The 13,127-nt window shown below is 40.4% G+C and overlaps 1 protein-coding gene across 6 annotated transcripts in view; it reads left to right on the forward strand.

Moving 5' to 3' along the window:
- The window catches only part of GLRA2 (glycine receptor alpha 2), a 119,288-nt gene extending 106,907 nt beyond the window's left edge, over positions 1 to 12,381 (forward strand). For all 6 annotated transcript variants that reach the window (XM_054271575.1, XM_054271571.1, XM_054271570.1 and 3 more), the window contains one exon: positions 10,858 to 12,381. In XM_054271575.1, the coding sequence (XP_054127550.1) occupies positions 10,858 to 11,136 (279 nt within the window). In that variant the 3' untranslated portion in view covers positions 11,137 to 12,381. The remainder of the gene's footprint in view (positions 1 to 10,857) is intronic.
- The last annotated feature ends 746 nt before the right edge of the window (positions 12,382 to 13,127 follow it).

The raw sequence follows: 13,127 nt of genomic DNA on the forward strand, positions 1-13,127 counted from the left end.
GTGATCCTCAGCTTTCCCTGCCAGCAGTGGGACAGGCTGTGTGTCATGAGCAGTAGATCAAATGAGAAGCATCACATTTCAAAATGCTTTATGGTACTGTAAATTCTTTGAGCCCTTATCAACTCTGTGGATTTCCAAAAGCAGATTATTTTAATTAAAAACAAGCAAACAAACAAACAAACCCAACATCAAAACAAACAAACAAACAAACAACAACATCAACAAAACAAACAAACCCAACATCAACAAAAGAAAACAAAATCTAATTCCTGTCTATTCTTAAAACATAGAGTAACACCTCTCAGTTTAGAGATGGTCTTGACAAGGTGGAGTTCTACTTTTATGGCTTGCCTTTTCTTTGGAGGAAGATAATTTAGCTGCTAAGAGCAGAAAGGGCTACAGAAGATAGGACCTAAAGAAGGAACTGAATTTTGCGAGCAGAAGGTATGGGCCACATAAAAGGAAAACAGTGAGGATAAAAGCATCAAAGAGGAGGTAGGCAAAATCAGATCTGGGAGGCAAAATGTGTCAGAGAAAAAAAAAAAGTTAAAAAGGAGTTCAAAAGAGAAGAGACAGTTGCAGAAAGAAGGAGACAGGAAAGCAAAGGACCAAGAGTAGATATCAAATTGCCTGTGTTTCACATTAGACCCCATTCTAAGACCCCATCCATGTTTCCAGCTCAGAGGACAACAAATCAGTTTAATGCCCACCCATTCTGACTGTACAGTGTGTGTGATATCCTACTGTACAGAACGTAGGTTGTCACCAAACACCTCTTGTCTTCTACTGCCTGGTACTTATGGAGCTCTTGGATGTTCAGTGAAGTGGAAATCTGAGCTGCCAGATCTCCCTGTCTCTCAGGGTGCTCCTGCTTTGCTTTGTTCCTCGGCTTATTGGAATGTTTCCCGAATATCGTCCTGGCTCTGGTGCTATCCCTTCTCAGCAGTGGAACCCCAAGGTCAGGAGGGTGTAGGCAGTCACAGTGAGTCCTGACCTCTTCCATGCACCTCATGACAGGCCTCTCCAGAGCTCTGGCACTGCAAACAGTATTTTAGAATTACTCCAGGACATGATAGATGTAACATACAACATACACGTCTCAGGAAGGCTGCTGGAATAGCAACCCTTTACTTTTGTGTTATCCTTGTGAGCTGTCTTTTAGGTAAATTAACCAGGCATTTATTTTCCTGTTTTCCTTGATATTCTTGAACAAAACTTGAGTGCCAAGCATCTGAGATCTTCTCCCAAGAATACCTTTTCCAGTGCTACAGCCATGCTTCCACATTTCATGTGTTTGTACCTCAGTACTGATTTCTCTCTTACACCATTAAATCTCTTGTTTCAAGTTATCCTTGTATCAATTTTGCCAAGTAATAAAAGGCCATCACCAGGAGATCTGTTGCTTAGTTACTGGCCTGGCCAGATGGTCCTCCTGGAAAAATGTCAGCATCCCACCAAAGAGCCTATTATGGGCAGAGAGGATTGGGAAGGTTTAATGGCCATTGTCTGTGTGATCTGTATTCTTGCTCCTCAGAACTACTGCAGGGGAAAAGCTAGTGTAAAGTTAGCATTTTGAAAAGTTATTAAAAATTAATAATTAATAAATTCTCAGGAGAGTGCCCTTAATCTTAAAATAGAATAAAAATGTTCCCACTAGGTGAACTTGCCACTAGCTAATGCCTTCAGGGAATACATTAGAGGACTAGATTAAGTAATTGCCCACACCTATATGCAGGTACATCTGTCTCCATGGATGGGCGCATGCAGACTGTGTGTGTGTGTTTAATATAGTAAAAGAAAAACTATCAAACCCATTTTAAATGAAATATTATTTAATTTCCATTGTATGCATACTTCCAATGACCTTCTAGAATTTGTGGACTTATTACTTATCAGATGAGAAAAAAACACCCCAACAATTCCATGTAGAGATTGTACTGTCAAGTTGCTGTGGCATTGAGTGTCATTGATTTTTACCTCATGATGAATGTTTATTTTCCTGAGAATAAATAACACCAGAATTTTATAGAGTAACCCTCACAGAAGCAAATAAAAAATGAAAATACAGAGGTCTAAATGTGTAGTAAATTTCTAATACATTCAAACAGTCAAGGTGTTTCTAAGATGCAACAATTTATTTTGGAAGCAAGTTTGAAGGGCAGATAACTGGCAATTTTTTTTTTTAAGCCAATGATGCTTTAGGCCTGTACAAGAATAGCTAGAGTGATTGAGATCTTGACTAAAAACAAGAAATAAATTATATGGAAAGCCAAAAAGGGTAACTTGTGTAATAGAAGATAAGGAAATGAAACCAACTCCAAAACATTATTTACTGGAAGCCTGGTATTAAGAAATGATAACTGGAAAAGAAAGGCTTATCCAACTTCAGGAACAAAAAACACCCAAAACCAAAAACAGTGAAAGAAACAAAATGCCCCCCACAGCCGTCCCTGACTAAATTTATAAAATTTGCATGTGAACACTTAAGGATTATTCAAATATTCTTGACTATTTTTAGCTACAGAATTTAAATTATTAATGCAATTTGCAATATTTAATTCATTTTGTTCAGTATTTGCATGAATTAAATGCATGAATGTCTGAAAAAGCCCTGGTAAACTCTGTCTGCATTTGCTGGGGTTCATTCTGGGTGTTGGTTGTAGAAAATGGCTTGAAGGTGAGAGTCCGCCACCAGAGAGGAAAAAATCCTTTTCCTCGTCCTTCCCTTTGCCTGTCCCCTTCCTGTGCCCCTTCCTGGCACCGAGCAGGAGGCCTCAGCAAGGGGTGGGGATGCCTCAGGCCCCAGCACTTCATCCCCACCCTGGCCCAGGCAGGGACAGTGCTGCGGGTGGGCTGCGCATCACCCCAAGGAATGGGGGAGCTGAGACAATCAAAACAATGAGCCCTGAAACATCCCAGCAATGTATTGTTCTAGAGGGTAATCTGCAGGAATCCAATAATGAGTGCTGTTTATGGGCCCTGTGTGCACATTTATTTATTTTTTAATTATGACTGACAGAGTAATGAGGTACTCTGAGATGGCACAGCCAGGGCACAGGAGTGCTCTAGCAAAGTCTCCTAGAATAATTGCAGTTGAAGAACAGAACACTGAGAAATTTCACAAAGGTGTGATAAAAATCATCTCCTCCAAAGTATTTAAATCTTCTTTGAGAAAAGGACCAGAGAACCTGATGGGAAAAGTTCTGTGTAGAGGGTAGCTCAGATATTCTTGAGTGGGGTATTTGGGTAGGGGTGTCCCGCATGTTGCTGTGGCAGTTCCCCCATGCCTGTCACCCACCTGGGGACACCCTGTGCCCTTGTCCTGTGATATTGACCCTGCAGCAGGTTTCAGGGAGGGAGGGAACTGGAGTCTGAGGCTCAGGCTTGAACACTGCTGAAAGGAGGAAGGTGAGAGTCTGCTCATCTCTCCTGATGTGGACATCTTGCAGAAAGCAAGAGAAAATGGACTAAGTGAATTTTAGGTACAGTTCCATTGGCGTTTCAGGTTTTTGATCTAAAATTTTAGCTGATGTAGTCTTGCTTTATATTGATGTGCCCATTAACAGCTATTTCATGTTCTAGATGAAATAGTCACATATTTAAACACCAGCTTTGCATTTTACTCAGCCTTGCATGCAGACAGAATGAGCAGAAGTCAGTTGCCCTTTATCCAACAGATTTCTGGTCAGAGCAGATTATCCTTCAAATCTAGGTCACCAACATGTATTTGTCTGATGTAAAACAGAATAATGTGCCATTCTCACTGATAAAGTGGCCAACCTCTTCTTTCTTTGGAGAGAGACTGGCAGAAGTTACCCAAGAGCAGTCAAGTCTCCAGACTTTACTGTCCTGAGAGAATTTAATATCCAGTAAAATTATACCTGTAAGACTCACAAATCACTGTATCTGAATATTTTAAGGCATAACTTTCATTTAAAATAAAAGGAAACAAGCAACCAAGACTGTGTCAGGAATCAATCTACTGGTGTTTTAGGAGGAATGACTCTCTATCATAACATTTATGGTGCTTTGCAAAACAGTAGTTCATCTGGTTCTCCCTCCCCTAAAATGAAAATATTCATTATATTATATATAAAACTTGAATTTGAATAAGACATTTTCATTAATTGTGTTTGCAAAATTTACAGACAGAAGCCATTCTTTACTGAAGAAAAAGCTTTCTTTTTTTTTTTTTCCTAGCAAATCACTCATCCTTACCAACTGTATAATCTTTAATATGAAAGTAATTTTTGCAAAATTTTAATTCTACTTATAGTTATTTCAGGGCAGGAAAATATTTTTGCTCACAACATGTTTAAATTATGTTACTCTTTCAGTTGGATAATGTTCAATTCCTACTTGAAAAGGGCGAAGCTGCATTAACTACCATTTCATTATTGCATTAACAACAGTTCACTTGCTGTTCTTACAGACTGTGTAAGTAAATCACTCATGCTTCAGAGACTTTTTTGCTGTTTATTGGAGACAGAACATACTACTAAACACAGGTTTCCAAAACAAGCCTAAATTTGTGCAATGGAAACCCTCACCAAAGACAACAATGACCAATTTCACTTCCATTAATTAAAATGTCTATTTATAATAAAAGGTCTGTTTTACTTAGACTCCATAAGGCACGAGGGTTCAAATGAGAGCAAAGCAAACCTCAGTGAGCAGGAAAATCACTGTTAAGAGGGGCAGGAACAGGGTGGACACCACTGTCACATGCAGAATGATGGGTCCTGATGGAGTGTCATCTTGCAGTAGGATTAGTCAGAGACTGTTTATAGTTTTGATTAAACATCTTGGTGAATATTTAGAAAAAAATATATTTAAACCCAAAGTCTGGAAAGTATTTGGTCTATACTTTGGGCAGGATTGAAGTGAGGAGGTGACAATTTTGCATCACCTTCTGCTCCTCTGAAGTCTGTATTAAGAAGGAGCGGGAATGACATCTGGCATAGGTGAACTGACATCCAGAGCTTTTCAGTCTGTAAGAAATCAGAGAAGCTTGTTAGCATCCTGTGGTGTCACTTTCCAAACACAGCTTTTCTAAGATGAGGAGATCTCATCTCTTTTCTTCTTCCTTATGCAAAATAAAAGGCCTTTACGATCCTTGCAGCTCCTCTTTGTATTTTATCTACTTCTGCTATGTCTTCACTAGGATTTAGTGGCCAGAAATACCTCTAGTGTCCAAAACTTGAATGCTCCATGAGTAGATAAAATGGCAGAATGTCATTTTCTGTTTGTTTGCCCATTTCCTGACTGCTATTTAGCAGAAGACTAATGTCAGAGTAATTTCCCAAACTCACAAACATTTTGAGGCCACTACCATCTATGTGTAATTATGGTTATCTTCTGCAATGCTTTACCTTGCACTTATCAACTCTGTATTTCATTTACTGCTATTTTGTTACTTAGTCACTCATCTTTTAGAATCCTTCTGGAAATCCTGGCTTAGCTTTGTCTGCTTTGAATATCCTATTTCACCTGTGTACCTCCCCTTGGGAACCTTTGTCCCAGCTTATTTATAACTCAGTTCCTTCTGAGTGCTTCTCACACAGATTCTTCGAGATCCCCTGCAGCGAATCCCCCAGTTATGAAATCGATCACTTGCTCCTAAACTTCATTACTGCCTTTTAAACAGTTAATCTGTGAAAGGACCTTCCTTCTCATCTCCTCACAACTGAATTAAATTGAATTGAATTTTGTAAGAGGTTTCTGTGAGGAACCAAAGGGGATTTGAAAGCCCAAATGTGCTTCTCAGCTGAACTGTCTTTGTCCACATGCTCAGTGACTCCTGAGAACTGAAACCATGTAAGCATGACTGCCTGCAAACCCACACCATGAATTATGTAAAGTATGAGAGATGGGAGGTGTCTCAAAGTCGTAAAGATGATTTAAGAATGAAATCTCCAAAGATATTTTGGTGTCCACTCCCTAATGATTCCATTTTGCATTCAGGTCTGAATTGATTCTAGGTTTCCAACTCTGTGCTTATGAATACCAAAAGGAAAATTTCTCTGATGTTCTCTATCCTATACCTAAAATTAATAATCCGTGTCCTTGAAATTTAATTAAACCAGATAGTATTTTAAATAGTTTTTCCACCATATGTTGGAAAAAGAGTAGCAAAATTAAAAGAATAAATCACATCAGAGAGAAAATGAAATACACTGTTTGAAGCCAGCCTCTCTCTCATTTTCCTCATTGTTAAAACTTAGTCAATGCTGACAATAAGCATTTTAAAGTGGTGGGGACAAAGCACTTCAAAATGCATTGTACAGAAAGCTGAGCATGGAAGGCATTGAATGGGCTAGATTTTCTAAAGTGTTTTTCCTATTTCTGATTGCTTTGGTGTGAAAGTAGTAGTATGAAATACATTATAGCCCTGATGGAGTAGAAATAAAAGCTTTACAAAAATGAAAAAAGAAAACCATTTCAGAAGTATTACCCCCATTTATATGTTGCTTACTCTAAAACTAAATCAAGAGGACTTAATGCCATCAATTTGTAAAGCACAAAAAATCACTAAATTCATAAAGGGTAATTAAAAATGAGAAAAATATGTAATTCTTGTTTAATGAAAATTGTTTAAAGCCAATATCTAAGCCTGTTCATTATGATATCTTAAGACAATAGTCAAATTTATGTTGTTGAAAAAGCATCTATAGAAAGTATTTGCCCAAATCTCAGGAAATATAATTAGCTTTCAATGGATAATTCTTCTAAAATATTCAGGGTGTGAACATCTGAAAGAAAACTATCAAAAGAACACTTTCCTCTTGCTATTAATTTATTCTGTGTTTCTCATCCTAGTTTGTGACCCTTTCCCCTGTGCCTTAATCAAGGACAGATGGAGTTGTGACTTTTTTTTATGTAACACCTAACTTCACATCCTTTTAGAAAGATAAAGTTAATAACTTCAATGGCAGTGGATTCTGCCACTCCAGATGATGTCCAGTGGCTTCCAGCTGCTCTTTGATTTTTGTTTAAAATCTGCAAACACATAAATAGTCCGGGATTTATGCAAGTGAGATTCTGTCCAGTTTAAAATGAATATGTTTTAAGTGTATTCTGATTAAAATAATGATAGAGATGTTTGAGAAGTCACTTGGACTACTTTAGCAGTGACTAAGCTAGAGAGCAGGTTGAAGATTGTCAGTGGATGGGTGTCCATGGTAGATATGTCAGAGGGTATGAACTCAGTGGGACCTTGAGAATGAAGAGTGATTTTGGAGCCCCAGCAGTGGGTACCGAAGGTAAGTTGTGCAGTAATTCACCCCTAGGTCAAAGGAAGACATGTCCACTACTTAAGGGAAAGCACTTAAGGTCAGTTCTTCATCTCACATTTTGAATTATAATTTTAAAAAGGTTCTTTATCCTTTCGTGTATGGTGTATAAATTTGTTTTTCTTTCTCTGTGAATATTCCCCCAAGTCCTTTATATGTAACAGGATGTTGGAAGATTATCTGAAATGTCAAATTGTAGTTTTGTCATAGGATTATGGTGGTTTAGAGACAGATTTTTTAAACTACATCCATAATGCTGAAGTAAATCACACTGTGGGTTTTATTGTTGCTGAGGCCAGGTATCCCCACATGGCTCATGATGGCAGTTGTGGCAGCAGTCCCCAGTGGGGCAGGTTTCTCTGGGAGAAAGCTTTTTGGTATGATCCACCCCAGGGTGAGCTAACCCACAAGCAGCATGGACTGCAATGAATTTCCAGCACCTGGGCTGATTCCCCTGCCCCCCTCAGCAGTGTGGAGAAAACCTTTCTGTCCCCTCTCCTTCATTGTGGGTGGAACCAGTTTAGGGGCCCAGAGGCCCAAAAGGACACCAGCCCGCTTCTGCAGTCTCCTGGCAAAAGTATCCCCTTATCACAGACATGTGGGTCCTCATATCTCCAGGGTTTCATGGTTGACTTTCAACACTACTGGCCATTTTCATGGGAAAGGGCAGAGTTCTCACCCCCTGAGGTCTTTCAGGTGATGTCTGCTCAGGTGGAAGACTCTGATGGGGCCAGGTCCTGCCTGTGAGTCCTGGCAGCGCTCAGAGTGCAGGCACAGGCCAGGCTGCAGGGCCCCTTTGACTCCTGGGGGATTTTCCTGTTAAAAATTCCATGGTGGTTATGGAGCTGTGGCATCTCCAGGGCTGGACGTGGGGCTGTGAGGGCTCTGGCTTTCCTTGCTTCTGGTGGCACTTAAAAGATACCAACAGCCACAGCTTGTGTGTCTCTAGTGTTGTGTTTGTGTAAGTGCATAATATCAGGCACAGTAACAAGTGAGTATAGCAAGACAATGCTATTCTCCTAATCCATTATTTAGTCTTTGAAAAAGGTTTTTTTTTCTGATAAAGGTTAAAAAAACCCTACATAAACACTTCTTGGTTTTTGTTTTTTTTTGCAACCAGCAAATAGCTCAATGATAGGAAAACAAACCCATCCAGAGATCTATTAGGGAGAAGGAGATTAAAATCATTAAAATATGTTCAAGCAGAGAGGGAAACTGACCTCTGAGGGTATCACCCATGCCCTCATACCCCAGGTGAATGCTGTACCTCTTGTACCCAGGGTAAATCCCATCTGCTGCAGTCCTAAATAAAAAACTCATGTGGATACTGTACATGCTTCCCTCTGGCTTGTGTGAGAAAGAAATGGCACAGACAACTGTCTGGGTAGGAAAAGCAGGGCTCTAAATCCCATTGGGACATAAGTGGCTCCTTATAGAGAGGGCTGGGTGCTGAATAACTAAAATAATTTTATTTAAACATCCCTGTCCCTAATGTCAGATGGCCTCCCACTCAGGTTGCTACAGCATAAGCTCAAAAGGAAGGCTGTGACATTGAAGATGAATTGCTCAGCCCCATGTGACAAAGCTGTGATCCACCAGGGCACAGTGGAAGTCAGGACTCTCCAAGCTGGCGTTGAGCTCAGTACTTTTTATTCTTCCCACAGATCTCTCAGGAGCAACAGAAATTAAATTTTTTAAAAATGAATGAACTACATATGGCAACACAGCTGCTGAAAATCTGTTACCCTTTTTAATCACCTCTCATGTCCTGGGCATGCATTTCATCCTTCAAACTCAGTAAAATGAAAAACACTGAGAGGAAGGCATCTCCCTGTATTACTGGGGGACTAGGCAGTGTTATTAAGTCATTAAGTCATGCCAGAGAAGCCTTGCCTAATAGGGCTATCCAGAACTTAGGTCTCAGTGGGTTCATCTTTAAAAACATTTTACATGCTTATAATCACCAGGACGAGCAGTGTTTTCACAGAGGTACTGCAAACTGCAAATAAATAAAATTGAAAAAGGAGAGGACCATCCTTTTTCTTAATGATGGTGAACTTTTGAAATGGAAAGGTTGTAAGCCCTGGATAAGTGCTCAAACAGCCTTGCAATGATGCAATTTTCCACCTGCTTATGGATACACTGTGGAATAGACCTTCATGCTGGAGTGACAGGGTCTCCAGAGCACTGTTTACTGCCTACCCTCCTTCCATTAGCATTCAATGCCATGAGCAGTCAGAGGGACTATTTCTCATTTGGTAGCCTTGAATCACACTACTGATTATTCACCCTTGCGTGTCAGCTCCAAGGTAAGGACAACAAGTTGGGTGATATATTCAGTTCCAGTCCTGGAGCTGGGGAGAGAGAAAAATGCTACTATTGAAAGAGGTTCCTCTGTGAAGGAGCACTGATTTACATCCTGAATAGGTGCAAATTATCCTCCCTTCCCACCCCCAAGTTCAGCCAATATACTCATTATTCAATATCTTGCTGCTGTGATGCCTTTTTTTCTTGCAGTTTTTGATTTTCTGCTAAGTTCAGAAGGCTCTGGTTTGGTAAGAGATATGAGGATATTAAATATCTTCATGAGGGACTGGGCTCCTTATCAACCCAAGAAGTGGTTATTTTCAGTCAACAGTGAAGCATCTGTCAGTCAAATAAAAGGTCTTTAACTGGAACAAGCTCCTGAACTTACAATTCATCCCTGCTGGAATGAAAAAGAATAGAGCTGCTTTGTCTGTTGGTTTTGATACCTTCATGGAGAGCTGCCAGCAACTGTAAACTTGTGTATTATTGTTGTATCAGACAGGAGAAACATCAGGGAGAATTTACCAGCACAGTCACAAGCCTTTCATCACACAGTTATTATAGTGATAAAGTTCAGTGGTAGTTACTCACCTCTCCAGAAACAAATATCACCCACTCAGACCAGAGAAAATGGATTTCTGCAGGGTGAATGCTACATTAGCTTGTGCTCCTGCACCTGGCTCCCAGCAAGCACTAAATCCAAGTGCCCAGTGCACTTTGAAGTACAGATTGTCAGAGCACTCCTGTGAGCAGGGAGGGACCATGATCTGCCCTTGTTTCATAGGTCTGAGATGGAGCTGTGAGGCTGCTGTGAGGCTGAGCAGTGGAAACCCACCGACATGAGCTTGGGCCCTGGATCTCTGGGTCACTCAATTCAGCCTGGCTGCAGCAGACACCCTGCTACCAACATGAGCATGTATCCTCCCCACAGAAAGCTCAAGGAGAGCAATATAAACCTGTGGAGTCAAATCTCTTCCCTATAGGGCTGGGATACAGCTGACTATTCAGGGCACTTGATTTAGACATAGCTAGAAAAATTAAATCTTGGATTCACAAACACTGTAAGTCACCTGATTTCCACATATTTTTTAATGGGGTTTTAAACTTCTTTTTTGTCTTTAAAACCCAGACTTTGTATCATTGTGTAACCAGGTAATTTGCTGAGGTGCTTTGGAGGGGTGCATCTCAAGTACTCAACAACATGGCATGCTCAATAGACAGGTGATTGTGTGTCTTATTTGTCCTCTTTATCCTGCAGGAAGATGAAGTTGCTCGCGACAGCCGATTCAATTTCAGTGGCTATGGCATGGGCCACTGCCTCCAGGTCAAAGATGGCACAGCAGTCAAGGCTACACCACCCAACCCAACTCCAGCACCACCAAAGGATTCAGATTCCATCAAAAAGAAGTTTGTTGACCGTGCAAAAAGGATTGATACAATATCCCGTGCTGCGTTCCCACTCGCCTTCCTCATTTTCAACATCTTTTACTGGATTACATACAAAATTATACGGCATGAGGACATTCACAAGAAATAGGCAGCTCTGGTTTGCCAGGACTTCTTAGCCAAAGTGATCCACATGTAAATAAACAGCAAAATGTCATTCTGTCATATGGACTAAAGGTTTCTTCCCCACTCCCACAGAACACTGGAGAAAAAATTAGCAAAGAGGAAAAGAAGTGTAGAAGGAAAAGTGATTCCATGACAAAATATGCCGCGAGATCAGGCAGGAGGTTCCCCCTATGTACTCCTAGTGTGTTCTTCCAGATTCAGCATCAACAAGACATCTAAAATTGGGGCCAAATTATACCCAGCTTTATCACCAAAATATTACCTTTCAGAACAAAAGAGAATCAGAAAACAAACAATTCTCCTAAAACATCTATCAAGAGACTGTGGTGGCTACAGTACAGTGAGTTATAAGAGGACCAAAATTTTTCAGGATAATGTTGCCTTTCTATTTGAAACAAGTCTACTGAGCTACATTCCATGATCATGTCTGTAGGTAGTGGTTTCACCAAGGAGTCCTTTTGTGGGTTGTAAATTATTTCTACTGATAAGGGAGAGGGAAAAAAAAGGAAAAAAAAAATTTATACTTTACTATCCTTGTGGGTGTGCATTTTAATATTATCTTGCTTTACTAGAATTGTAATTTTGGGGTTGAACTTGTGTGTCATGTGATTTATTTGATAGTTGACACTCCAAAACCAGTGAAACTGCCTGGTTTATTTCTGTTGGGAGACAGTGCACTTACTTCATTTTATTTCTGCTGATTTTACATGCAACTTGAGGTGCCAAACTGTATTTTACCTATTGTGCTACCCTGTACCACACTACTTAGTAAGAACTTGTTTCCTCAAAGGTGTAGCTCAGTTTAGCGTTGAGTTTCTATTATCGCTCTCATTGTAGCTGCAGTCAATAGCTCTATAGGTAAACACAACTTGTTTACAGACCTCTAATTTATATCTTTACTCAAAGTGGCTATCATTTTAAATATCATTAATTAACCTAAGAATTTTAAAACTGTACTGTGATTTTCAGAACCTGTTACCTTTTGGTGCCGGATCTGCATTATTCAAATCCTTGCTACATGTTTTAAAGTAGAAAATTTAAAAAAAAAAATTTAAAAAGAGGAAAAAAAAGATGGTATTTTTGCTTACATGGAAGAAGACAACCTGTAACATAAGATGAGTAAAACATTAAAATTTTACACTTGCTGTAAAAAGGTTTATTAAAAAAAGGTATTTGTTCAATTTCAATAAAGCTAAATGTGGTACTAACATTTCTTCACTCTCCTCTTCATTTGCAGCAGCAGCAGCAGGGCTGTTCGTGCCATGGCCCAGCTCTTCCACTGCTCTGTCAGCAGAAAGAAGGTGGAAAGCAGCCTTCTGCTGACATGACTTAGCACACCAAATGTTTCTGTCTATCCTGCAGCAAAGGGACTACTGCAGCCCCTGGGAGTATGTCAAGGACTGTCAGAAGTGTGTCTGGGATATGATGGGAGCATTTGTAGAACATTTGGATGTGCTGAGCCAGGCCTGGGGGAGGAGGGATGCTGCTCCCCTCCCACAGCAGCCCTGCAGAGCAACAAATCCAGCCCAGCTTCACACGCGCTGTGCCTGGCTTGGGGCTGTCCTGAACTTTCATCTGGCTTTCTTACAGCTTCACCACTTTGGTGAGCTGGAGGACATGCTGAGATGGCCTGTGCCAGGTGCCTCTTGTAGACTTGGGAATGACCAATAATTTAAAAGCAAATTAAAAACTGGAGTCAGTTTTCTGCCCTTCCCTTGTGAAGCCCAAATACACACACTGTAGCTGCCCAGTACAGGCATTTATTCTCACTTCCCTAATGAGATGTGGAGCTGAGACATCTGAACCTTCAGCACCTCTCACTCTGCTTTGGCTCCTGGACCAGCTTCTGCTGAGAGAATTCAGGTCCACAGCCTGTCTGAGCCTGTATCTGTGTGTTCATGTGTCTGTGTTCCCATCTCTCTCCACATGGCTGCCTGTAGCTTTGTTCCATCCCAG

Source organism: Melozone crissalis, unplaced genomic scaffold (genome assembly GCF_028551555.1).
Source record: "Melozone crissalis strain CALT ecotype California unplaced genomic scaffold, PUWL_Pcris_2 ptg000013l_1, whole genome shotgun sequence".
Lineage (NCBI taxonomy): Eukaryota > Metazoa > Chordata > Aves > Passeriformes > Passerellidae > Melozone > Melozone crissalis.